The 24,374-nt window shown below is 41.2% G+C and overlaps 1 protein-coding gene across 2 annotated transcripts in view; it reads right to left on the bottom strand.

Moving 5' to 3' along the window:
- Positions 1–24,374, bottom strand: part of dhx15 (DEAH (Asp-Glu-Ala-His) box helicase 15) — a 124,370-nt gene that overhangs the window by 13,867 nt on the left and 86,129 nt on the right. For both annotated transcript variants that reach the window (XM_078400571.1, XM_078400581.1), the window contains exons 7-12: positions 23,935–24,021; positions 19,183–19,332; positions 17,256–17,364; positions 15,804–15,995; positions 14,429–14,551; positions 145–335 (exon numbers count right to left, since the gene is read on the bottom strand). In XM_078400571.1, the coding sequence (XP_078256697.1) occupies positions 145–335; positions 14,429–14,551; positions 15,804–15,995; positions 17,256–17,364; positions 19,183–19,332; positions 23,935–24,021 (852 nt within the window). The remainder of the gene's footprint in view (positions 1–144; positions 336–14,428; positions 14,552–15,803; positions 15,996–17,255; positions 17,365–19,182; positions 19,333–23,934; positions 24,022–24,374) is intronic.

The raw sequence follows: 24,374 nt of genomic DNA, 5'->3' as shown, positions 1-24,374 counted from the left end.
AATCCCTTCTACCACAATCTGCAAACAAGCAGGATTGGCACGTGTGGCACATTAACTTGAAACATTCTGATTGAAAGCTTGAAATGACAGAGAATTTGCTGTTCGTATCAGAAGCATGAGAATCGGCAACAACCTCTACCGTACCTGCATGAAGTAGCCAGAAACCAGTGCCTTTCTAATGTTTATGTAATAATCTCGACTTGTGAATTCCGTACTCCTCCGAGGCAGGTTGAATCTGTCCATGATTCGTGACAGCTGCTGGCGTACATTGTCAGCAGACATCAAGGATCTGTAGTTAATAAAGTTGTCATAGCACCACTGAACCGACTCATGGTCTAAAAATAAAAAAAAAGTGGTTCATGATTAATTAAATAAAAACAACAGATTTTGTTAACTTTATTATGCCTCTGCAGCATAATTGATCTTTCTGAGAGGTAGCCCCAGCAAGGTCATCAATCTGAACAAGCCCAGCCCAAATTGTACTCCTGAGGAAGTGTCAAGAGGAGGGAAAATGATTTGCTAAAGGACGAGGGCTTGTGTCAGAGGGATCTGCTCTAGTAGCCTTCAACCTCTTTTTGCTATCAGGTTTCACAAAAGTATATTTACCAAAGCCAAAACATCCATCCAGTTAGAATGATGTATGAGCTAATAAAAACCATGACATTGAATGGTAACACTAGACACATGCACAAAGTCACTATTCACAGTGAACAAGAAAAATACCAATAAAAATGACAATCTGATAGCGTCTGCAATGACCACGAGAAATGCTGAAATTTAGCATTCTCTGGAAGCATTTCAGATTGTAAACTGGCAGTGGTAGAGTTGCTGCCTTACAGCACCCCAGGGTCCTGGGTTCGATCCTGACTACAGTGCTGTCGGTACGGAGTTTGTAGGTTCTCCCAGTGACCTGTGCGGGTTTTCTCCAAGATCTTCGGTTTACTCTCAGCTCCAAAGACATATAGGTTTGTAGGTTAATTGGCTTGGTATAATTGTAAATTGCCCCTAGTGTGTGGGATAGTGTTAGTGCGTGGGGATTGCTGGTCGGCGTGGACTCAGTGGCCCGGAAGGCCTTTTTCCACGCTGTATCTCTAAACTAAAACTAAACGATATGGCTACCACATTTACTTCAATGTGGTTGCCAGTGCATCTTTTTAGAAAATGTTGGAAAATTCAATGAAAAGGTATTATTTCAAATTTAAAAGTCACAATTCTAATTATTTTACTGTTTGCATTCTGCCAAGTTCTTATGCTGCATTATTTGTATTATTGGAAATCAACCTTTTAGTAAAACCAGGGCAGGACCGACACAGTGAATGGCAGGGCTCTGGTGAGTGTTATAGAGCAGAGGGATCGAGGAGTGCAGGTACATAATTCCCTAAAAATGGCATCACAGGTAGATAGGGTGTCATCACATTGGCCTTCATCAGAATATCGAGTATGGATGTTGGGAGGTCATCGAAGATAGACACAAAATGCTGGAGTAACTCAGCGGGACAGACAGCATCTCTGGAGAGGAGTGGGTGACGATTCGGGTCGAGACCTGTTGGGAGGTCTTGTACAAGACATCGGTGAGGCTGTATTTAAAGTATTGTGTTCAGCTTTGGTCACCCTTTTAGCAAAGATGTTGTTACGTTGGAAAGATAATTGATGAGGATGTTCCCAGGACACGAGGGCCTGATCTATTGGGAGAGTTCGAGAAGGCTAGGACGTTATTCCTTGGAGTGCAGGAGGATGAGGGGCGATCTTATGCAGGTGTATAAGACCATGAGGGAAATAGATTGAGTAAAAGACTGTATTTACCCCGAGTAGGGGAATCAATAACCAGAGGACATAGCTTAAGGTGTGGGGGCTATCACAACATTTAAGAAGCATTTAAGAAGCATTTAGACGGGTACCTGGATAGGATAGGTTTAGAGGAATATAGGCCAAACGCAGGCAGGTAGTAGTAGTGTAGATGGAACATGTTGGTTGTGGTGGGTAGGTTTCCACGCTGTATGCGTAAACATTTATGACTAACAACGATTTTTTAGTCATAGATTTAATTCAATGATTTGCTTTGCAGCCTAGTTTTAAGGTGATAAGACACAAAGTTTTGGAGTAACTCAGCAGACGGAATTAGTCTGGTCTTGACATCACCTATACATATTCTCCCGAGATGCCTGACCTGCTGAGTTGCTCAAGCACTTTGTGTCTTTTTATGTATTAACCATCATTTCCAGTTCTTTGTTTCAACTACATACAATAATACAGGCAATCAACAACAACAGACACCATTCCCCCCCCCCCCCGGTCCGTTATCATGAGGGTTTACTGTATGCTGTTCAGTCAGAGAAAAGTCCCATTTAAATGCAAGGCACAGGGAACTCTGCCCACTAATGATTTCACTCATTTCTCCACACTACCACTAAGGAGATTTTAGTGAACGCAAAATCATGTATTTCCAGAGGTAATCCCTTCAAGGCAAAATGTCACAATCAGACAAGCTTTGTGTCTGAAAAATCCAAAACAGACAGCAGAAGACTTGCTGCAAGGAAAAGCAAGACAATTTTTCCATCTTTGCACTATTCTACTTAATTATTATTGCTAGCTCCCCTTCTCTCAACAATGTTGATTCACATTGCCATACTATCCCAGATGGATTGGCTGTAGCCATTTCTCAAGTTTAAACAAAGCATCAGCAAGTTACACTGTGAAACAATTCTGTTCTTGCGTCTCATCCTCTTCCAGACGCCCAATGTGCAACAGAGCAGGAAATCCTCAAGCAGCTGAGAGCACGATGCGAGTAATTGAGAGTTACGTCCCCCAGCTGGGTCAACCAGCTCAACAAAACCTTCCTGACTGATTCGCACCGGTACACCACAGTACTTCTCACAAACTGCCAAGGAGCTAACAAAGATATCAAAAGAACTCTAGTTTAGTTTAGAGATACAGCGTGGAAACAGGCCCTTCGGCCCACCAACTCCACGCTAACCAGCGATCCCCACAATCCAATACTATCCTACACACCAGGGACAATTTTATTGAAGCCAATTAACCTACAAACCTGTACATCTTTGGAGTGTGGGGGCATTCGGACAAAACCAACGCAGGTCACGGGGAGAATGCATAAACTCCGTATGGTCAGCACCCATAATCAAGATCGAACCTGGGTCTCTGGCGCTGTGAGGCAGCATCTCCACTGCCCCTTCATCTCACCAATTGAAAAAAATTGGTTAAAAGATTAAGAATCACTGGCATGCTCATTTACAGCCCATCCTCAGTTTCTGGACTGCAGACGATAAGGATCACATTTGATCCCTGGCCGTTTATGGGTAGTGAATTGTTTAATTTTCTTTCTGTGTACATATTTTATATTATTCTGGGTCATAAACATAATTAATATTAAAGGTTTAAATGGGGGAACAAAGCTCTGGCAGTATAATTTCCAAATAGTTTGCACTAAGCGGAACAGGTGATCCTTGAACAATTCAAATTCTAATGGACCATGAAATACGAGTGAACACAGCATAATACGAAATAAAATGAGGATTTAATCGCAGACGGTTTGCTGAATATCTTCAAATATGCAGGAAGTCATTAAACTTGGAGCATCATTGTGAATCTTCCATTGTGCTAAATACTTATATTATGTTCCAAGCATAAGTGATATGGTCATAGAGCAGGAACTATTTACTAGCCGGATAGAACCCAGCTGACTGATCCAAGCCTGTCATGACCCTAATTCGTGTTGGATTTAGACTGGATGTGTGGATTAATATAACATTCAGTTTTAGATTGGGACAGGGTTTGGATAAACCATACCTGTTCCTAAACATGGGTAGACATACTCTGTTCAAACTTGAGAAATGGCTAATGCCAATCAATCTGGGATAGTATGGCGTAGGAATGAACTGCAGATGCTGGTTTAAACCGAAGATAGACACAAAATGCTGGAGTAACTCAGTGGGACAGGCAGCATCTCTGGAGAGAAGGAATGGGTGACATTTCAGGTCGAGACCCTTCTTCAGTCTGAAGAAAGGTCTCGACATGAATCCATTCCTTCTCTGGTGGTCACCAATTCCTTCTCTCCAGAGATTCTGCCTGTCCCGTTGAGTTACTCCTGCATTTTGAGTCTATCTTTGGGATAGTATGGCATTGGGTGCCATGCCAGGCCACCTCAGAACTTCATGTAGGGCTGAAAGATTTAATAAGTATTTATCCTACGTTCTTGGTCCTTTTTGTTACTCTGTCCTCAAACTGGTTAATGGCATGTGCAGTAAAGTCATAATTCAGAAAGTGATAAGATTGAGTTGAGCCACGGGTCAGCTTTTTACATCTTATAGCAGAGCAGAGGTCTACCAAGAGATAATTTTTACTTCATCTACTCTCCAACAAGAGCATTGCAGTTAACCAAAGTATCCACCCATGAGCATCAGCCACCTGTGAGAAAATCAAATCAAAGGCTCCAACAAAATGCCGCAAGTAAAATGGCACTTATGTATTCTTGATAATACATGCTCAAATGCCATTGGTTTCTAAATCTTGGACTTAGTTTACTCTGAAAATTGCATGCACATACTTTCTTCCAGCACTTGCACAACGATTACAGCAGTTTAATACATGATTAACTAGTTACGATAAAGATCAAAAAGGGACTGGATGAATTTGAACAGGCAAATGCAGCCTTTTTTAAGATTGATGAACAAAATTGGCAGTACTGCTGACAAGACAAGCAATTATTACTGGCCTTACTTACTAGAACTGAATGGCTTACTAACCTTTGCCAAAGGCAGTTAAATATCAACTTTATCACTGTGGATTTGGAGCCACGCATAGGCTATGTTGGGCAAGATAGACAATAGACAATAGGTGCAGGAGTAGGCCATTCGGCCCTTCGCGCCAGCACTGCCATCCACAATCAGTTCCCTGTTCCTGCCTACTCCCCATATCCCTTGACTCCGCTATCTTTAAGAGCTCGATCTAACTCTCTCTTGAAAGCGTCCAGAGAATTGGCCTCCACTGCCTTCTGAGGCAGAGAATTCCACAGATTCACAACTCTCTGGGTGAAAACGTTCTTCCTCATCTCAGTTCTAAATGGTCTACCCCTTATTCTTAAACTGTGTCCCCTGGTTCTGAACTCCCCCAACATTGGGAACATGTTTCCTGCCTCCAGTGTGTCCAATCCCTTAATAATCTTATATGTTTCAATAAAATCCCCTCCCATCCTTCCAAACTCCAGTGTATACAAGTGCAGACGCTCCATTCTTTCAACATATGACAGTCCCACCATCCTGGGAATTAACCTTGTGAACCTATGCTGCACTCCCGCAATAGCAAGAATATCCTTCCTCAAATTTGGAGACCAAAACTGTACACAATACTCCAGGCGTGGTTTCATTAGGGCCTTGTACAACTGCAGAAGGACCTCTTTGATCCTAAACTCAACTCCACTTGTTATGAAGGCCAACATTCCATTGGCTTTCTTCACTGCCTGCTGTACCTGCATGCTTCCTTTCAGTGACTAATGAACAAGGACACCTAGATCTCGTTGTACTTCCCCTTTTCTTAACTTGACATCATTCAGATAATAATCTGTCTTCCTGTTCTTGCCACCAAAGTGGATAACCTCACATTTATCCACATTAAACTGCATCTGCCAGGCATCTGCCCACTCACCAACCTGCCCAAGTCACCCAGCATCCTCATAGCATCCTCCTCACAGTTCACACTGCCACCTAGCTTTGTGTCATCTGCAAATTTGCTAATGTTCATTTTAATCCCTTCATCTAAGTCATTAATGTATATTGTAAATAGCTGCGGTCCCAGCACCGAGCCTTGCGGTACCCCACTAGTCACTGCCTGCAATTCTGAAAGGGACCCGTTAATCCTTACTCTTTGTTTCCTGTCTGCCAACCAATTTTTTATCCATTTCAGTGGATACCATGTGCTCTAATTGCGGATACCCTATACCATGTGCTCTAACTTTGCCCAGTAATCTCCTATGTGGGACCTTATCAAAGGCTTTCTGAAAGTCCAGGTACATTACAACCACTGTCCATTTACCTAGTTACAGCCTCAAAAAATTCCAGAAGATTAGTCAAGCATGATTTCCCCTTCGTAAATCCATGCTGACTGTGATCGATCCTGTTACTGCTATCCAAATGTGCCGCTATTTCATCTTTTACAATTGACTGCAGCATCTTCCCCACCACCGATGTCAGGCTAACTGGTTTATAATTCCTTGTTTTCTCTCTCCCCCTTTCTTAAAAAGTGGGATAACATTTGCTACCCTCCAATCCACAGGAACTGATCCTGAATCTATAGAACATTGGAAAATGATCACCAATGCATTCACCAATTTTAGAGTCACTTCCTTAAGTACCCTGGGATGCAGACCATCAGGCCCTGGGGATTTATCAGCCTTCAGTCCCATCAGTCTACCCAACACCATTTCCTGCCTAATATGAATTTCCTTCAGTTCCTCCATCACCCTAGGTCCTCTGGCCACTAGTACATAGAAACATAGAAAATAGGTGCAGGAGGGGGCCATTCGGCCCTTCGAGCCAGCACCGCCATTCATTGTGATCATGGCTGATCGTCCACAATCAATAACAAGTGCCTGCCTTCTCCCCATATCCCTTGATTCCACTAGCCCCTAGAACTCTATCTAACTCTCTCTTAAATCCATCCAGTGATTTGGCCTCCACTGCCCTCTGTGGCAGAGAATTCCACAAATTCACAAGGACAAAGTTCCTTCTCACCTCAATTTTAAATGGCCTCCCCTTTATTCTAAGACTATGGCCCCTGGTTCTGTACTCGCCCAACATTGGGAACATTTTTCCTGCAATTAGCTACATCTGGGAGATTGTTTGGATCTGTCTTCACGAAGGAAGACACAAAGTACCTGTTCAGCTCGTCTGCCATTTCCTTGTTCCCCATAATAAATTCAATTGTTTCTGTCTTCAAGGGACCCACATTTGTCTTAACTATTTTTTTTCCTCTTCACATAACTAAAGAAGCTTTCACTATCCTCTCTAATATTCTTGGCTAGCTTCCCCTCATACCTCATTTTTTCTCCCTGTATTGCCTTTTTAGTTATCTTCTGTTGCTCTTTAAAAGTTACCCAATCTTCTAGCCTCCCGCTCATCTTTGCTATGTTATACTTCTCTTTTATTTTTATCCTGTCCTTGACTTCCCTTGTCAGCCACGGTCGCCTCTTACTCCCCTTAGAATCTTTCTTCCTCTTTGGAATGAACTGATCCTGCATCTTCTGTATTATTCCCAAAAATACCTGCCATTGTTGTTCCACTGTCAGCCCTGCTAGGGTCTCTTTCCAGTCAACTTTGGACAGCTCCTCCCTCATGCCTCCATAGTCCCCTTTGTTCAACTGCAAAACTGACACTTCCGATTTTCCCTTCTTTCTCTCAAATTGTAGATTAAAATGCAGCTGTGTTCTCACCTAGTGTACATTACAACTAAAACCTTGGGCCCTTATAGAATGCAGAGTATAAACCTGTTAAACTTTCGCTTCACTTTTGATACAATTTAATTTTACTTGCAACTTTTGCTTCCTCTGTAACAGGCTATCCTTTTTTATAAAAGACATCTGTCGAAATGTTAACACTTTTTGTCTCCACTGATATTGCATAACCTGCTGAGTAGTTACAGCATCTCCAGTATTTTGCCCCAGCCCGTCAGAGATGTGCTCATCATAGATTCTGGGAAACCCATTAATCCTTTAGCCCCTCATCCAATGTAACGACATAACATGAAATGACTATTTCAAAATAAGCTTTTGAAACAATTTTATAATATGTTATCAGTGGTGCTATTTAAGACCCTGCCCCAAAGACCAATCAGGAGGTTTCTTTGAAACAAAATGGATTCCTCATAAATGGAAAATTGTACTTACCCACAAGGCACTTATGTTAAAATAAAATTGATGGGCAATAAATCAAGTCGAATCAAAACTGTCATTTGCAGTCCCACTTATGAAATAGGAGCACATATTAGATTTTGCCAAAGTAGAGGAATATCACAGGATTACTTTTTGAAAGAATGACCTTACGTTTAAGCCATCATGTTACAGACATGTGCCTCAACTATTTACTGTATTTACCAATTATGTGGATGATGTCATTGCAAGCTACAAATTCGAGCTTACCAATGGCACAATGATAGATGGCATTGCAAATATTATAAATGAAATTAAAGAAACAAAGATTTTAATTGTAATTTAAGCCAACCATTTGTATGAGAATGTACATGGCATGAATAGAAAGTTTGAAGATATTAAAATAGGTAGTATTAGCAAGAGTGAAGATTGCTATCAAGATTTACAGCAGGTTCTTGAGCAGCTGGGCAAGTGGGCCGAGGAATTGCAAATGGACATTAATTCAGATAAGCGGGAATTGTTGCATTTTGGCAAGTCAAAACAGAGCAGGAACTTCATAGAGCATGGTAGTTGTCTGAGGAGGGTTGCAGAGCTGAGGAATCTAGGTATAACTGTACAGTTTCCTGAAAGTGGTGTCACAGGCAGATGTTGACACATTGGCACATTGGCCTTCATCAGCCAAAGTCACTGCTTGAGACAGACACAGCTGCTAGAGCAGACAGTAGTGAGGTGATGTGTTTAGATGGGAGATTTTGAATAGGGTCGAAAGCTGAATAATAACAAAAGATATCTTATGTCTTATATTATTGATCTTATAGAGGTGTATAAAATCATGAGAGGAATGGATCGGGTAAATGCCCAGAATCTCTTGCCCAAAGTAGGTGAAGAGGACCATAGGACATAGGTTTAAGGTGAAGGGGAAAGATATAATAGGAATCTGAGGGGTACCTTTTTCACACAAAGGGTGGTGAGTGTATGGAACAGGCTGGCAGAAGAGGTAGTTGAGGCTGGGACTATCCCAACGTTTAAAGAAGCAGTTAGACTGGTACATGGATAGGACAGGTTTGGAGGGATATGGACCAAAGTCATGCAGGTGGGACTAGTGTAGCTGGGACATGTGGCCGGCGTAGAGGGGGTGGGGTTGCTCTGATGGTAAGGAATGATATTCATTCCCTTGCAAGGGGTGACATAGAATCAGGAGATGTTGAATCAGTATGGATAGAAATGAGAAATTGTAAGGGTAAAAAGACCCTAATGGGAGTTATCTATAGGCCCCCAAACAGTAGCCTCGACATAGGGTGCAAGTTAAATCAGGAGATAAAATTGGCGTGTCAAAAATGTAATGCTACGGTGGTTATGGGAGATTTCAACATGCAGGTAGACTGGGAAAATCAGGTTGGAAATGGACCCCAGGAAAGAGAGTTTGTAGAGTGCCTTCGAGATGGATTCTTAGAACAGCTTGTACTGGAGCCTACCAGGGAGAAGGCAATTCTGGATTTAGTGTTGTGTAATGATCCTGATCTGATAAGGGGACTAGAGGTAAAAGAGCCATTAGGAGGCAGTGATCACAACATGATAAGTTTTACTCTGCAAATGGAAAGGCAGAAGGGAAAATCGGAAGTGTCGGTATTACAGTATAGCAAAGGGGATTACAGAGGCATGAGGCGGGAGCTGGCCAAAATTGATTGGAAGGAGGCCCTAGCAGGGAAGACGGTAGAACAGCAATGGCAGGTATTCCTGGGAATAATGCAGAGGTTGCAGGATCAATTTATTCCAAAGAGGTGGAAAGACTCTAAGGGGAGTAAGAGACACCTGTGGCTGACAAGGGAAGTCAGGGACAGCATAAAAATTAAGGAGAGGAAGTATAACATAGCAAAGAAGAGTGGGAAGACAGAGGATTGGGACTCTTTTAAAGAGCAACAAAAGTTAACTAAAAAGGCAATACGAGGAGAAAAGATGAGGTACGAGGGTAAACTAGCCAATAATATAAAGGAGGATAGCAAAAGTTTTTTTAGGTACGTGAAGAGGAAAAAAATAGTCAAGGCAAATGTGGGTCCCTTGAAGACAGAAGCAGGGGAATTTATTATGGGGAACAAAGAAATGGCAGACGAGTTAAACCGTTACTTTGGATCTGTCTTCACTGAGGAAGATACACACAATCTCCCAAATGTTCTAGGGGCTGGAGAACCTAGGGTGATGGAGGAACTGAAGGAAATCCACAATAGGCAGGAAATGGTTTTGGGTAGACTGATGGGACTGAAGGCTGATAAATCCCCAGGGCCTGATGGTCTGCATCCCAGAGTACTTAAGGAGGTGGCTCTAGAAATAGTGGAAGCATTGGAGATCATTTTTCAATGTTCTATAGATTCAGGATCAGTTCCTGTGGATTGGAGAATAGCAAATGTTATCCCACTTTTTAAGAAAGGAGGGAGGGAGAGAGAAAACGGGTAATTATAGACCAGTTAGTCTGACATCAGTGGTGGGGAAGATGCTGGAGTCAATTATAAAAGACGAAATTGCTGAGCATTTGGATAGCAGTAACGGGATCATTCCGAGTCAGCATGGATTTACGAAGGGGAAATCATGCTTGACAAATCTACTGGAATTTTTTGAGGATTTTTTTAGGGCGGCACGGTAGCGCAGCGGTAGAGTTGCTGCTTTACAGCGAATGCAGCGCCAGAGACTCAGGTTCGATCCTGACTACGGGTGCTGCACTGTAAGGAGTTTGTACGTTCTCCCCGTGACCTGCGTGGGTTTTCTCCGAGATCTTCGGTTTCCTCCCACACTCCAAAGACGTACAGGTATGTAGGTTAATTGGCTGGGTAAAATGTAAAAATTGTCCCTAGTGGGTGTAGGATAGTGTTAATGTACGGGGATCGCTGGGCGGCACGGACTTGGTGGGCCAAAAAGGCCTGTTTCCGGCTGTATATATATGATATGATATGATGATGTAACTAGGAAAATTGACAAGGGAGAGTCAGTGGATGTGGTGTACCTCGACTTTCAGAAAGCCTTCGACAAGGTCCCACATAGGAGATTAGTGGGCAAAATTAGGGCACATGGTATTGGGGGTAGGGTACTGACATGGATAGAAAATTGGTTGACAGACAGAAAGCAAAGAGTGGGGATAAATGGGTCCCTTTCGGAATGGCAGGCAGTGACCAGTGGGGTACCACAAGGTTCGGTGCTGGGACCCCAGCTATTTACGATATACATTAATGACTTAGACGAAGGGATTAAAAGTACCATTAGCAAATTTGCAGATGATACTAAGTTGGGGGGTAGTGTGAATTGTGAGGAAGATGCAATAAGGCTGCAGGGTGACTTGGACAGGTTGTGTGAGTGGGCGGATACATGGCAGATGCAGTTTAATGTAGATAAGTGTGAGGTTATTCACTTTGGAAGTAAGAATAGAAAGGCAGATTATTATCTGAATGGTGTCAAGTTAGGAGGAGGGGGAGTTCAACGAGATCTGGGTGTCCTAGTGCATCAGTCAATGAAAGGAAGCATGCAGGTTCAGCAGGCAGTGAAGAAAGCCAATGGAATGTTGGCCTTCGTAACAAGAGGAGTTGAGTATAGGAGCAAAGAGGTCCTTCTACAGTTGTACCGGGCCCTGGTGAGACCGCACCTGGAGTACTGTGTGCAGTTTTGGTCTCCAAATTTGAGGAAGGATATTCTTGCTATGGAGGGCGTGCAGCGTAGGTTCACTAGGTTAATTCCCGGAATGGCGGGACTGTCGTATGTTGAAAGGCTGTAGCGATTGGGCTTGTATACACTGGAATTTAGAAGGATGAGGGGGGATCTTATTGAAACATATAAGATAATTAGGGGATTGGACACATTAGAGGCAGATAACATGTTCCCAATGTTGGGGGAGTCCAGAACAAGGGGCCACAGTTTGAGAATAAGGGGTAGGCCATTTAGAACGGAGATGAGGAAGAACTTTTTCAGTCAGAGGGTGGTGAAGGTGTGGAATTCTCTGCCTCAGAAGGCAGTGGAGGCCAGTTCGTTGGATGCTTTCAAGAGAGAGCTGGATAGAGCTCTTAAGGATAGCGGAGTGAGGGGGTATGGGGAGAAGGCAGGAACGGGGTACTGATTGAGAGTGATCAGCCATGATCGCATTGAATGGCGGTGCTGGCTCGAAGGGCTGAATGGCCTACTCCTGCACCTATTGTCTATTGTCTATTGTCTATTGACCAAAGGGCCTGTTTCCACACTGTATCACTCTCTCTATGACATCAGAAATCCAACAACAGGACTCTCCCAGAAGGCAGCAGCTCCACCCTTGTGACATGCCCTCTAAAACGCATCCGCCTAGATTTTGTGCTATTCTTCACAGCTCCAATGGTGCAAATACATTCAACTGAACCAATTCACATAATTATTTTTGTTTAAAGAAAAGAGAATACTTGGGTAATAAGGGACAGGGACAATTGAGAGCATCCCTCTTCAATAATGTAATAGGATCTTTTTATAACCAGCCTTGCATACCTTTTGGTAAATCGCTAACTTAAAAGAAGCCACCACCAACAATGCAATAAAGTATTAGTCTTGTTTAATTTCCCAAATCTCTGGAGTAGAGCTTGAACAAACAACTTCCTGACTCCAAGGAGAGAAAGCTGCCACTGGGCCAAGCAGACACTTGGCAAAAACAACATTTGTTTCTGTCTATATATGTATAATAATAATAATAATAATAATAATATATTCCTTTATTCGTCCCACACCGGGGAGATTTATAGTGTTACAGCAGCAAAGTGGTAGCAAGAGATCATTCATTACAAATAAAAGATACATAAATTGTCATCAGTTTTCTGTGTAATTTCATAATAAAACATAAGGAATTTGTAAGTATACCAACAAATTACTCAGAAACAATAAATTAACATACAATTTCAAATTTGTGACAAATGGGTTCTGTTTATTCCACAAATGCAAAGAGCAAAATTATATGCCCAGATAATCAACTGAATAAATACTGAAAATGCAGTGATTAGATCATTATTGGAATAATGAACTTAAATTAGAATTTGTATTTGGGGGTGTTTTGGGGGAAGCTGGGATCTAAACAGTGGAATAAACAACGAATAGAGTCCCAGCCTGCTTTCCCTAGAGCTCAGGCCCTTGGGTCTTGGCAACATCCTCATAAATCTTCTCTGCGCTCTTTCCAGCTTGACAACATCTTTCCTATAACATGGTGCACATGGCTATCTATGTGCAACAACAGCATCTCCAGCAATGCCTACTGAATCAGTAGTACTGATACCAGGAAATTCCCCCATCAGGATTTATTCACCACTCTCTGGGGTTCACCATCTGAATGGGTGTCCTTGGCAACAGCATCAAAAGACACTTAGCTACCACTTGTATGTTGATCTCACCAACATCCCTTCAAACCTAGTACTTCTTTGTATAGTTGGCCTTCATGTTTGGCCTGCAAATCCTTTACTTATTTTACTCACACTTATCCCAGTCTTTGAGCCAATCTTTCTAATGTCTGCTTTTTTGACACTGTCCGATTTAACACGATATGGTAAAATTGCTGGAATGATGTTTTGCCTTTAAGAGATTCTGCAAATACAGTGCATGGTCCATTATGAATGCAATTTAAAATAGACATCGCCATTCATGTCTGGCAATCAAGAAAGTGGTTCCTTGGGGAAGTCACAAGTGTGCACAATTTTCCATATGTTTAAATGTGCACTAAAAGTCAGACCCATAGACGAACGAGTTGCATGGCCATGTACTACTCCTATATCTTTGTCCTTAAGCTTAAAAAAAAAATCAATTTTCAGCTCATTATTAATGCCCTAGTTATCACTTGAAACTATTCCCTTTACAAATTAAAACATAGGAAGGATACTTGTAGTTTTCTTGCCCATTTAATGAGAATTCCAAGGAAACATACATAGAGAACACTGATAACATACTTATGAAAGTTGAATATAATTGCAAATGGGAAAGAGAAACTCATTTACTAATGCCCTAGAGTTAGTGCAATATCCTCTAAAGCAGGGCTAAAGTTCAAGATTAGAACATATCGGATTTATATTAAATTGTTTGCTGATTCTTTCATACTGAGAATGAAAACATTTTAGAAATTGTGAAAATGCTTTTCAATCTTCAGTGCTTTGATATAAAAATTACTAGAAATTCTTTAAAGATTAAAATTAACATTTCTATACTTCAAGTAAATCAACCATTGAAGCATCGATACTAAAACAGATTCCATTATTATCTCAGAAATGATTAGGATCAAGGCACCCTGCGTACCGCGCTGCACATTGTAAACGAGCTTCACTGCATTAAGTGCATCAAAAAAATTTACATCACTGCCTTTCGAAGACAAGGAGCTCTGGTGACAATCGGTCATGGTAGCCAATTAAAAAATTATCAAGAGAAAACACTCATTAATCTCAGTGTACTTAAAAAACATCTGCACTGAAGGAAACTGCAAACTGTTTAGCGAACATTTGAGAATTGGAAATCCATTAGAATGACTGCTTAGCAATTACATAAGTACGGAAGTAAAAAGTAGTATAATTTACTCACTCTGCTTGAATGCATGGTAAACGTTAAGCAGGGTCAGGTGATCTCCATCTATATGTGCGAACCTCATCTTGGCTTCGTCAGCTGCTTTCTTAGCTTCCGTTGGGCGAACAAAACACTGTGGGACTAAACAATGTTGGTATGGGCCCAACACAGACGCCCATATGGATGAGTCACTCATTCACAGACACAGGAACAAGGCCTAGCTAGGTCAGTTCAGAGAGCAATGGGCAGGGCATGATGGGAAATGGTCACCAACTGCATCTTGGATTGTCTACTACCTTGGCTTGGTACCAAACATCAACACCTACTCACATCTGCAAGACAAGAGTGTTTCAGAAGCTACACAATTACCAATTTTTAGTGAAAAAGGCGGTGCACAGGGCAATACAGAACTATAATAATGTATTAAATTAATGCCTTCTGCAAGCATTTTCCTCATCTACCGAAAAAGTGATACGTAACTGTCAAACATTTAGTAGTTGAAGTGTGTGATGCTGTTAACAACATATGACTTGAATCTCACCCTTGCATACAGGTTAAAAACCCAGTAAGAACAAAGGAAGCAAGGGTGAAATTTTGCCCTGCCCAGCTGCTCTGAATCTGATTTAATCTATAGAACCCTACTGACAGAGTTCAAGTCTGTTGCCTGGCTAAATATTGCTTACAAAATGTAATCAGGCCATTATTGGTTTTGTACAAGCCTGATACAGCATAGAATCAGTATTAATGGAATACAAAACCAGAACTGCTAACTAAGTGATCAATGTTCATGTCAAAATGAACACTGTAGTGTTGTCCGCATCCAAAGGGATTCCCTAAAATAACCAGAAATCATGTTACTCTTGTAGCTTAATTAAACACATTCTTTTATCTAATGATTTAACATAGGCCTTTGTTATCTACATACCAAATGTTTCTTACAAACTATTTTGTCTGTCTAGGTCAGAGGAATGGGAGTGTAAAATTAATTGATTATGAAAATTCTAAGACGGGGTGATTTTTTAAAAACTCACGAAAAATTAATATGGACTATGCTGAGCAATCACAATATTCCCCTTCATTAAGCTCTTACACTCTTGCCCTAGACATATGCTTTTAGAGCTAGGGTAAAATGTTAAAAAATGAATCAAAAATACCTGAAGTAAAGCATCAAACCTGAAAAATTGTAATCATAATTAATTGATTGTATATTCTCAAAGTACCTATCAAAACCTCATCAATACTTAGCACTGAACATTCAAATACACAAGTATCACAGTTTTTAAAGGTCATCCCAGGCATAATCTTGCAACAGATCACCTCTACGAGAAATTCTTTAATAATCTGTTTCATCTAATTGCAAGTCATGTTTTGACAATTTCGTCCCTTCTATTACCTGACAACATTGCGGTGATGGAGAGAATCTCATTTGAACAGTTGTGCTCACAACTGGCTATGACCATCTTGGCCAACTGTGGATCTAATGGGAATTCTGCCATCATGGACCCAAGTTCCGTCAGGTCACCATCATCATTCAGTGCAGCCAAATAATTCAAAAGCTCCAACGCCCTCATCAGTGTCTCAGGCGCTGAAAAGTAATATATACCGATTAGTCACGATAAAAAAAACCTCTGATGACACCAATTCACAAAAGAGGCACACCTCTTGTCATTCTCACTGTATGCAAGTCTTTCTACATGCATCTCAAAGAGCCATTTTACAACTAAATGACACCCTACAGTGGCAGTTCATGCCGACCAAAACTGTGCAGTTCAACTGAGTAGAAGCAGTATCTCTGCAATAATAATTTGTTGTGGCTTTAACCTTAAGACTGAGTAATTACCTCAGAGCACATATCTTGGGAGAGGGGACGAATGGAAGAAATGTCAATGAATGATAAGGCCAAGAATAATCATGACAAGAAAGAGTGAAAAATATACCAAATAAATCTTCTAGGCCAGGAAGCAGGCCCATTTTTACATGACAAACATCTGGCTGTTTTATTTGTTTACCATTTACAGAAAAATTCAATAGACAAAGCTGAATTTAAACTTGGCCAATCTGAAAAGCCCCAAATAAATATCACAGCTTCTCTATGAATACACAATCCTCCTGCAGCTTGTCGCGTTGACCTGACGTGCCAGCATGGTACAATGGGTGCACCCTGGAGGAACCAAAGGCTTGAACCTTCAGTACTTCAATGCATTAATTTGGCTGAAACTTCAGTGCAGCACAAATGTAACTATCAAGAGATACTGTCTTTCATGAAAAACTAAAGCAAAAGCCCAAACGACTCCACACATGGATGCAAAAGATCATACTGCTTCTCAGGTGGTATCTATCTGCTGTTGGATGCTAGCTCTGAAATCTTGCAGTTGGCTCAAAAGAGATTTTTTTAAGAGCATTCCAGTTAACAGGGAATGGCCAGAAATAGTACATTCAATCTTCTTCATGGCAAATAGAAGTTACTTTGGCCAGATTAACTAACAAAGGAGAATTAAAGAGGGGACACAAGCAACTACACGTGCTGGTTCACTAAATAAAAAACAAAGCGCTGGGGTAATTCAGTGGGTCAGGCAGCACCTCTGGAGAAGTTGGTCCATCCACTGAGTTACTACAGCACTGTGTGTCTTTTTTAAAGGCAAATTAAATATTCCATCCCTGAAATAGACCCAAGATAACACACTGGGGCTGCTGGAAGACCACAGGGCGATTTATCTACAACATTGCAGATCAATGCAAAGAAACACTGGCATTTGTAAGATAATTCTCTGCAAAAAATTGATGAATGGTGGATTATGTTGCTTTAGATGTTTCCAAAAGAAAAAGCCCAAGAAGAGACACTAACCTGGTGGATCCATGAAGTCAAAATGTACCAAGTCATCAATGCCAAGTTTCTTCAGTTGAAGAACTACAGAACCCAGATTGGACCTCAAAATTTCAGGGTAAGTATTGTCCTGGTAATATTTTTTCCCAAAAATAAAAAGCACACATCTCAAAAATAGTCTGAAAGGTCTTAAACAGTGTAAAATAAAAAAAATATTCACATTCTTTACTTCCAACTCTATAAGTTTAGCGTACAATAAAACAACCAAAATATATTATGCAGACCAAAAACTTTAGTATTATTAGCATAAATGCACTGAATGTCTGCAGACTTGGAAAATAGCAACCATCAAGATGCTATTAATGAAGATGACCTGTCTGGGAGGGCTGTCTTCACAAGCCTGAAACAAGGTTGTCTTAGAAACACCATGAGCGGCAAGGATCTTCAACAATGACATCATGGTATTATAACCTTGCCTGAAATTCTCTTTTTCATATCTTTTTAAAAAGTACTCCAAATATAACCAACTGAAAATCTCTTCAAAGAAACAAGCAAGCACAACCCCGGGAAAGCGAAGCAGGCTCAGCAGCCATATAAGTAGCAAAGATGGACAATATTTCAAATATTAATGAACCCAAAGAATTTGCACCTGTCAACACCACTTTGTAAACAGCAAGTAGTAAACAACGAATGAGGTTGCATCAGCCCAACTTTAACCCAGATGGCTCCCAATAGAATATAGAACAGCACATTGCATGAACAGACCATTTAGCCCACAATGTCCTTGCCGAACATGGTAGCAAGTTAAACTAATCTTCTCTGCCTGCAGGTGATCCATATCCCTCCATCCACTGCACATCCATGTGCATATCTAAAAGCCTCTTAAATTCCACTTTCATATCTGCCTCGACCACCATCCCCTGGCAGCAGGTTCCAGGCACCCACAACTTGCCCTGCACATCTCCATTAAATTTTGTCCCTCTCACTTTAAAGTTATGCCCTCTTGGCTTTGACATTTCTACCCGAGGAAATAGGTTCCGACTGTCGACCCCAGCTATGCCTCTCATAATTTTATACACTTCTATCAGGTCTCCTCTTCAACCTCCTATGCACCAAAGAAAACAATCTAAGTTGGTCTAGGCTAATACCCTCCACAAATCCAGGCAGCATTCTGATAAAAATCTCTTCTGCACCATCGCCAAAGCCTCCACATCATTCCTGTAATGGGGCAACCAGGGCTGCACAGTACACTTCACATGCAGTCTAATCAAAGTCTTGAAGCTGCAAATTGACTACCTGACTCTAAGACTCAGTGCGCCGATCAATGAAGGCAAGCATACCATACTATTTTACCACTATCTACTTGCATTACTATTCTCATCGAGTTATGGACTTGGACCCCAATCCCTCTGTATATCAATGCTGTTAAGGGTCTTGCCATTAACTGTATATCTTTCCCCTTGCATTCAATCTTCAAAGTGCAACACCTCACACTTGCTTGGATTAGATTCCATCTGCCATTTCTCCGCCCATTTCTGTAATTGATCTATATCCCTTCTTTAATTAAACTCGCCAAAGACATTTTATGGCCTATATTTGACCTTCTAATTTCCAAATTGAGTTATTTCCTGTTCATTTTTAATTCCTAAAGGCCCTGTATGATTTAATCTTGCATACAGCATGAAATGCACAGTCGAGGGCAAGCATCAATACAACTGAGAACATCTGCCGCCCCAAACGATGTCCGCAAATTCAACCTCTGTGACTCTATGGTAACAAGATAGACCTGCTCTTGGTTCTCAAAGACAGGGATTTCAATATCCCTTCATGTGGAGAAACAATAGGCCTCATGGTCTATCAGCAGAATGATTGGGCACGACAGCCTTGGCAACATGCATCAGAATTCTCCAAATCCAGAGAGGACCGGGAGCTATGACAGAAAACTCACCTGCATTTCAGTTTTGTAGGCCTTTTCAGTGTAAAGTCTGAAGCACTTCCCTGGTCTGGTACGACCAGCACGGCCAGCTCTTTGCTGGGCAGATGCTTTGCTGATGGCAGTCACCAATAATGATTCAACTCTGATCCTTGGGTTATATACCTGTTAATCATGAAAATACAAGTAATACATGCCACCGATTTTCAACATCAAAACTTGTTTCACGCTTCGGCTAAATCGGTAGTTTGAAGGACAATAAATCACTTTTCGCCTCTGGAGCCGCAAACAACAGATAGATTCTATGAAGGTGCTGGTAAAGTGCAAGGTCTATAAAGGGTAACAATCCATCAACAGTAAAGCAACAAAAGAGTATGCAAAGGAACGCAAGATATTAGGAAAAAGCATATGGTAATGTGTACGCTTTTTAATATTTACAATGTTAAGTGTTATCAGCTTAATTAGACAATTATTTCTCACTGGTATTTCCAATAGAATCAGACAAAATGACCGGCATCCTGTGGAATCAATAACAGGTCTTACCATGATGAAGCAAAATAAAGTGAAGAAAATAAGTATTAATAAGATAAATTCTCCACAACAAGTGGTTTCCATCCCAGGAATTAAAGTCAGGTTTAACCTGTAGTACATGTAGTTCTGTTAAAATATTTGTCAGTCTAAATGAAGAGTTCCTGAAATTTACTGAACCTGAAAAATATTATACCTGTTATTTATTACTTAAAAACAGAGGGAAAAAATAATTCAAAGAAGGTTTTCAGCTAATCAGAGCGTGCTAGCTCAGAGATGAAAAAAAAGAAATCGTGCCCAACATACCCAAATGAATTATCTTAAGAGGTGATTAATAGGGTGGACACTGGAACATTGATGCATATCAATTACATGGACCTTCAAAAGATTTGAAATAAAAACACCACGTAAAGACCATTAATTCAAACAAGTATACCGAGTTACTCCAACACTGGCTTTTGCTCAAGGTTTCAGCATCTGCAGTTCCCTGCATCCATCTTCAATTATTGGCAGATTACTGACTTGGCTGGAAAACACGCTGAGTATCAGGAGACGGAGGGTAGGACATATGCGGAGGTATTCAAATTTAATGGCATGGCTAGTGACATCCACAAGCTTTTGCGGAGGCCACAATTACTCAATGAATTTCTAAATAGTGAAAGGTATTAATTTCTAAATTAAATAAACAAGGTCCAAAAACCTAGACAGACAGTCTGATGCATGAAATATGGAGCATGAACACAGAAAATAAGCACAGGGAGCCTCAAGAGCGCTCAGAGGAAGTTTATCAGAATGATTTCACGAATGCAAGATTTTAACTTCATCATTAGGTAGGGAAAGCTGGAGTTGCCCCTCTTGGAGCAAAGGAGTTTGGGGAGAGGGCTAGTGCAGCTGCTGCTCCAAGAATCAACTGAGCTCCTACTCAGGCTCTCAAGCCCACCACATCCACACTGACCATCGAGCACCCATCTACACTAATCCTACTTCTTCTCTTGCATTCCCTCATCAACAATTCCCTGATTCTCCTGCCACACACCTATACTGGGAGCATCTTATAGTAATCCATTAACATTCCAACTAGCACATTTGATTGATTGATTGAAAAACACTGTGTGAAAATGGGCCCTTTCGGCTCATCGAGTCCATGCCGAACAACAGTGTCCACTAGTTCACACCAGTTCTATGTTCTCCTACTTTCTTATCCACTTCCTACACAATGGGGACAATTTTAGAGAGGCTTATAAATCTATCTGCACCTCTTTGGGATGTGGGAGGAAACCAGATTATCCGGAGGAAACCCACATGGTCACAGGGAGAACGTGCAAATTCCACATAGAGACCACTCGAGGTCAGGATCAAACCTGGGTCTGTGTACTGTGGGACAACAGCTCTACCAGCTACGCATTTGTGCCACACATCTTTGGCATTATAAAACCTCTGATCAAACTCTTATAATCCCACGGTGACTAATATTTCAAAAGTACTTCACTGGCTCTGTGATGCGAGAAGGTGCTGCATAAAATAGAAATGTATTTTCAGTACTAGTTTTTCTTTCAATGCAGCATGAAGTGAATACATGACACAATAGTGAGCAACCAGTTTTAAGAACTATTTTCCTCGGCCCATCAATTTGATAAAAATGGCTAGAATTTTAGTTCAGTTTAGCTTAGAGAAACAACACAAAAACAGGCTTTTTGGCCTACCAAGCCCGCGCTGACCAGCTATCCCCACGCACTTACACTATCCTACACACACTAGGGACAATTTACAATTATACCAAGCCAATTAACCTACAAAACCTTATGTCTTTGCAGTGTGGGAGTAAACCGGAGATCCCCAGAGAAAACCCATGCAGGTCACCGGGAGAATGTACAAACTCCCTACAGACAAGCACCCATAGTCAGGACTGACCACAGGTCTCTGGCGCTGTAAGGCAGCAACTCTACCGCTGCATCACTGTGCCGCCCTAACTGTATTGTGTAGTGGCCCCATTCTATGACAGTGCCGATTTGTTTGTTCGTTTCACAAGCTGTTCAGCTCCACCATTCTCCCAACCCTCCAACCTGCTTTCCCTGTATTGATCCAAAAGCCTCTGAAGAACAAGATTAAAAGACAATAGGCATCAGACAAATTTTGTTTTGATTATCTGAAATAAAACCAGCAAACTCTAAACTGCCAGTAGCATATGTGGATAGGGAAAAAGAAAATGAATGTTTCAGGTCGAAGCCCTTTCAAAAGAAAACAAAGTTTGTTTTAAGATTGCAGAGTGAGGAAATGCAGATCAGAGCTCAGGCAGTCAGAAGAGAGGAAAACCTGGTCAAGGTTACTGACAGACAACCTAAAGCACCGCTGACTAGTTCTGACGCAGTGAAGTTATCCAAACAATCAGATTTAATATTGAGCACTGAAAGCTGCAATGTGCCCAGAAGGATGATGACATGCTGTTCCTCAGACTTATTACAGCGAGCCCAAACAGATAGGTGGAGTGGTTAGCTGGAGAATTCAAGCGATCATTTCCAAAGCTGTCAAACCAAATTACAGAGCTTTTAAAAGTCCTTTCCTTCGTCTTCTCTTTCCTCATTAACTCGTAAACTAGTTGGTTTCATCAACAGCTTACCACCACGGCAATCTAAACCCCAGCCCATCAGAGAGATTCATTTTGTGTAGGAAGGAACTGCAGATGCTGGTTTATAATGAGGGTCAGAACCTTTCTTCCGACTATTCTTTCTCCAGAGATGCTGCCTGACCAGCATTTTGTGTCTATCAGAGATACTTCTTTTGCCCAATCTATTCTCTACCCTCCCTGCCCCCAACACCTTCATTGGAACAAAACCAATTAGTTTTGGCAAGGGGTCTTCAGCCCAAATTGCCAGCTATTCCACTTTCCACAAATGCCGCCAGATCTGCATTTTTTGCTTGTATTTCAACTTAAGGCGTGAATTGGCTCAGTTGAAATGGATCCATTAAATGATGCAAGGATGAGAGAAAGTGCTGGAATCCTGCTGTGTTAGTTACAAGTGGATGATGACTGCAGTCAACTTCTCACCTGGCTTAGCTACACCCTGTTCACTATCGGGATAACGGGGATATTTTTACATTTTCCGGTAACTTCCATATTGCAGGAAACCTCATTCGGTTCGGAAGACTGCTCCGTATGTGATCACCTCTAGATTCGACAAACCAAATATGGACTGGGGAAATTCCTTTACATTGATAAAACAAATGGCAAGAATTGTGAAAAAACCTTTACATTGACTGCCTGTTGAAACAGAGCAATCAATTCGCTGTCACATCAGTGCTCCTGCCCTGTTCACTTCCAAATATCTTCAAAAGCAAAAAAAAACTGCTGAAGGGTCAGGCAGTATCCATGCAGGGAAATGGACAGTTAACGCTTCGTGTCAGAACCCTCCATTCCGACCCTCTATCTAGTGAAATTCAACGCAAGCCTGGAGAACACCAGCTCTTCCTTTACCTGGGATCATTAGCCGTACAAATGCAACACCAGTTCAATGATTCTGCTGTCTCCACTTACATCTATAATTTATTTCTTTACTTTCACTATTAAAACCCTGATTTTCCTTGCACCATCATTCTATTTGTCTTTTAGTTTCTCTCTTTAGACACGAGATACAACGCGGAAACAGGCCCTTCAGCCCACCGAGTCCACACTGACCAGCGATCACCTGCACCCACAGTGAGAACATGCAAACTCCATACAGACAGCACCCATAGTCATGATCGAATCCGGGTCTCTGGCAATGTAAGGCAGCAACAATACCGCTGCGCCACCTCATCTTACCAAATTTGCTTTTCTGTTCTACCTTCCCATCTTACTTTCGCCACATTCAAAAACTGTTCTCCCCTCCCATTTTTGAGGAAAGGCCACAAAAAAAAATCAGAAACTTTATATATGCTCTCGTCTCCATATCTTGGGAACTTCTGAGTCATTCTAGCATTTTACAGATTTCCAATATTACGGCTTTGACTTAATACAATAATGGGCATGTGGCTACATGCAGTTGACATCATGCTCCAAGTCAGTACTAGTCAGTACAAGATCAGCAGAAATAAAAGCAAAGAAAATTTAGCTCAATGAAAGTAGTTACCATGTAAACAAAAGGGAACAAAAGCAAAGCTCTGTGGCAGGAATGCCACAAAACTAGGTCAAAATCCTTGCGAGGCATAGACAGGGAGGGAGCTATCAAATACACCACAATTTAAGCAGATTTAAATACTAACCTTCTGTTTAGCAAAGCCTGGATCGATTACAAACACAACACCATCAATAGTGAGTGAGGTTTCAGCAATATTTGTAGACACAACAACCTAGTGTAGAAAATAAAAGGGAAATGTAGTTAAATATTACAGCATTGTTTTGGAAAGTTTCATATTCAGCAAAACTATTGGCATTACGTTTGCAGCAGAAAGACCATTCTTCAGGCTTATTTTACCTTCCTCTTTCCTGTAATGAATCAAACCTTATACTTAATCATGCCTGTACCTATTCAACACAAAACTACGCGGCCACCTGGCATTTTATATATTACCTCAAATACATTAAAATATATTGAGAAATTAAAGGGAACGACAAAGAGAACTTAAACCAGGACAAGGCGTACACAGTGAATGCCTTGGAGAGTTGAATGTAGAACAGAGACATCAAGGGCACAAGTACATTG

The sequence above is a fragment of the Rhinoraja longicauda genome, chromosome 1, assembly GCF_053455715.1.
Source record: "Rhinoraja longicauda isolate Sanriku21f chromosome 1, sRhiLon1.1, whole genome shotgun sequence".
Lineage (NCBI taxonomy): Eukaryota > Metazoa > Chordata > Chondrichthyes > Rajiformes > Arhynchobatidae > Rhinoraja > Rhinoraja longicauda.
Note: the sequence above shows the minus strand (reverse complement) of the source record. Positions and strands in the feature narration are given on the sequence as shown.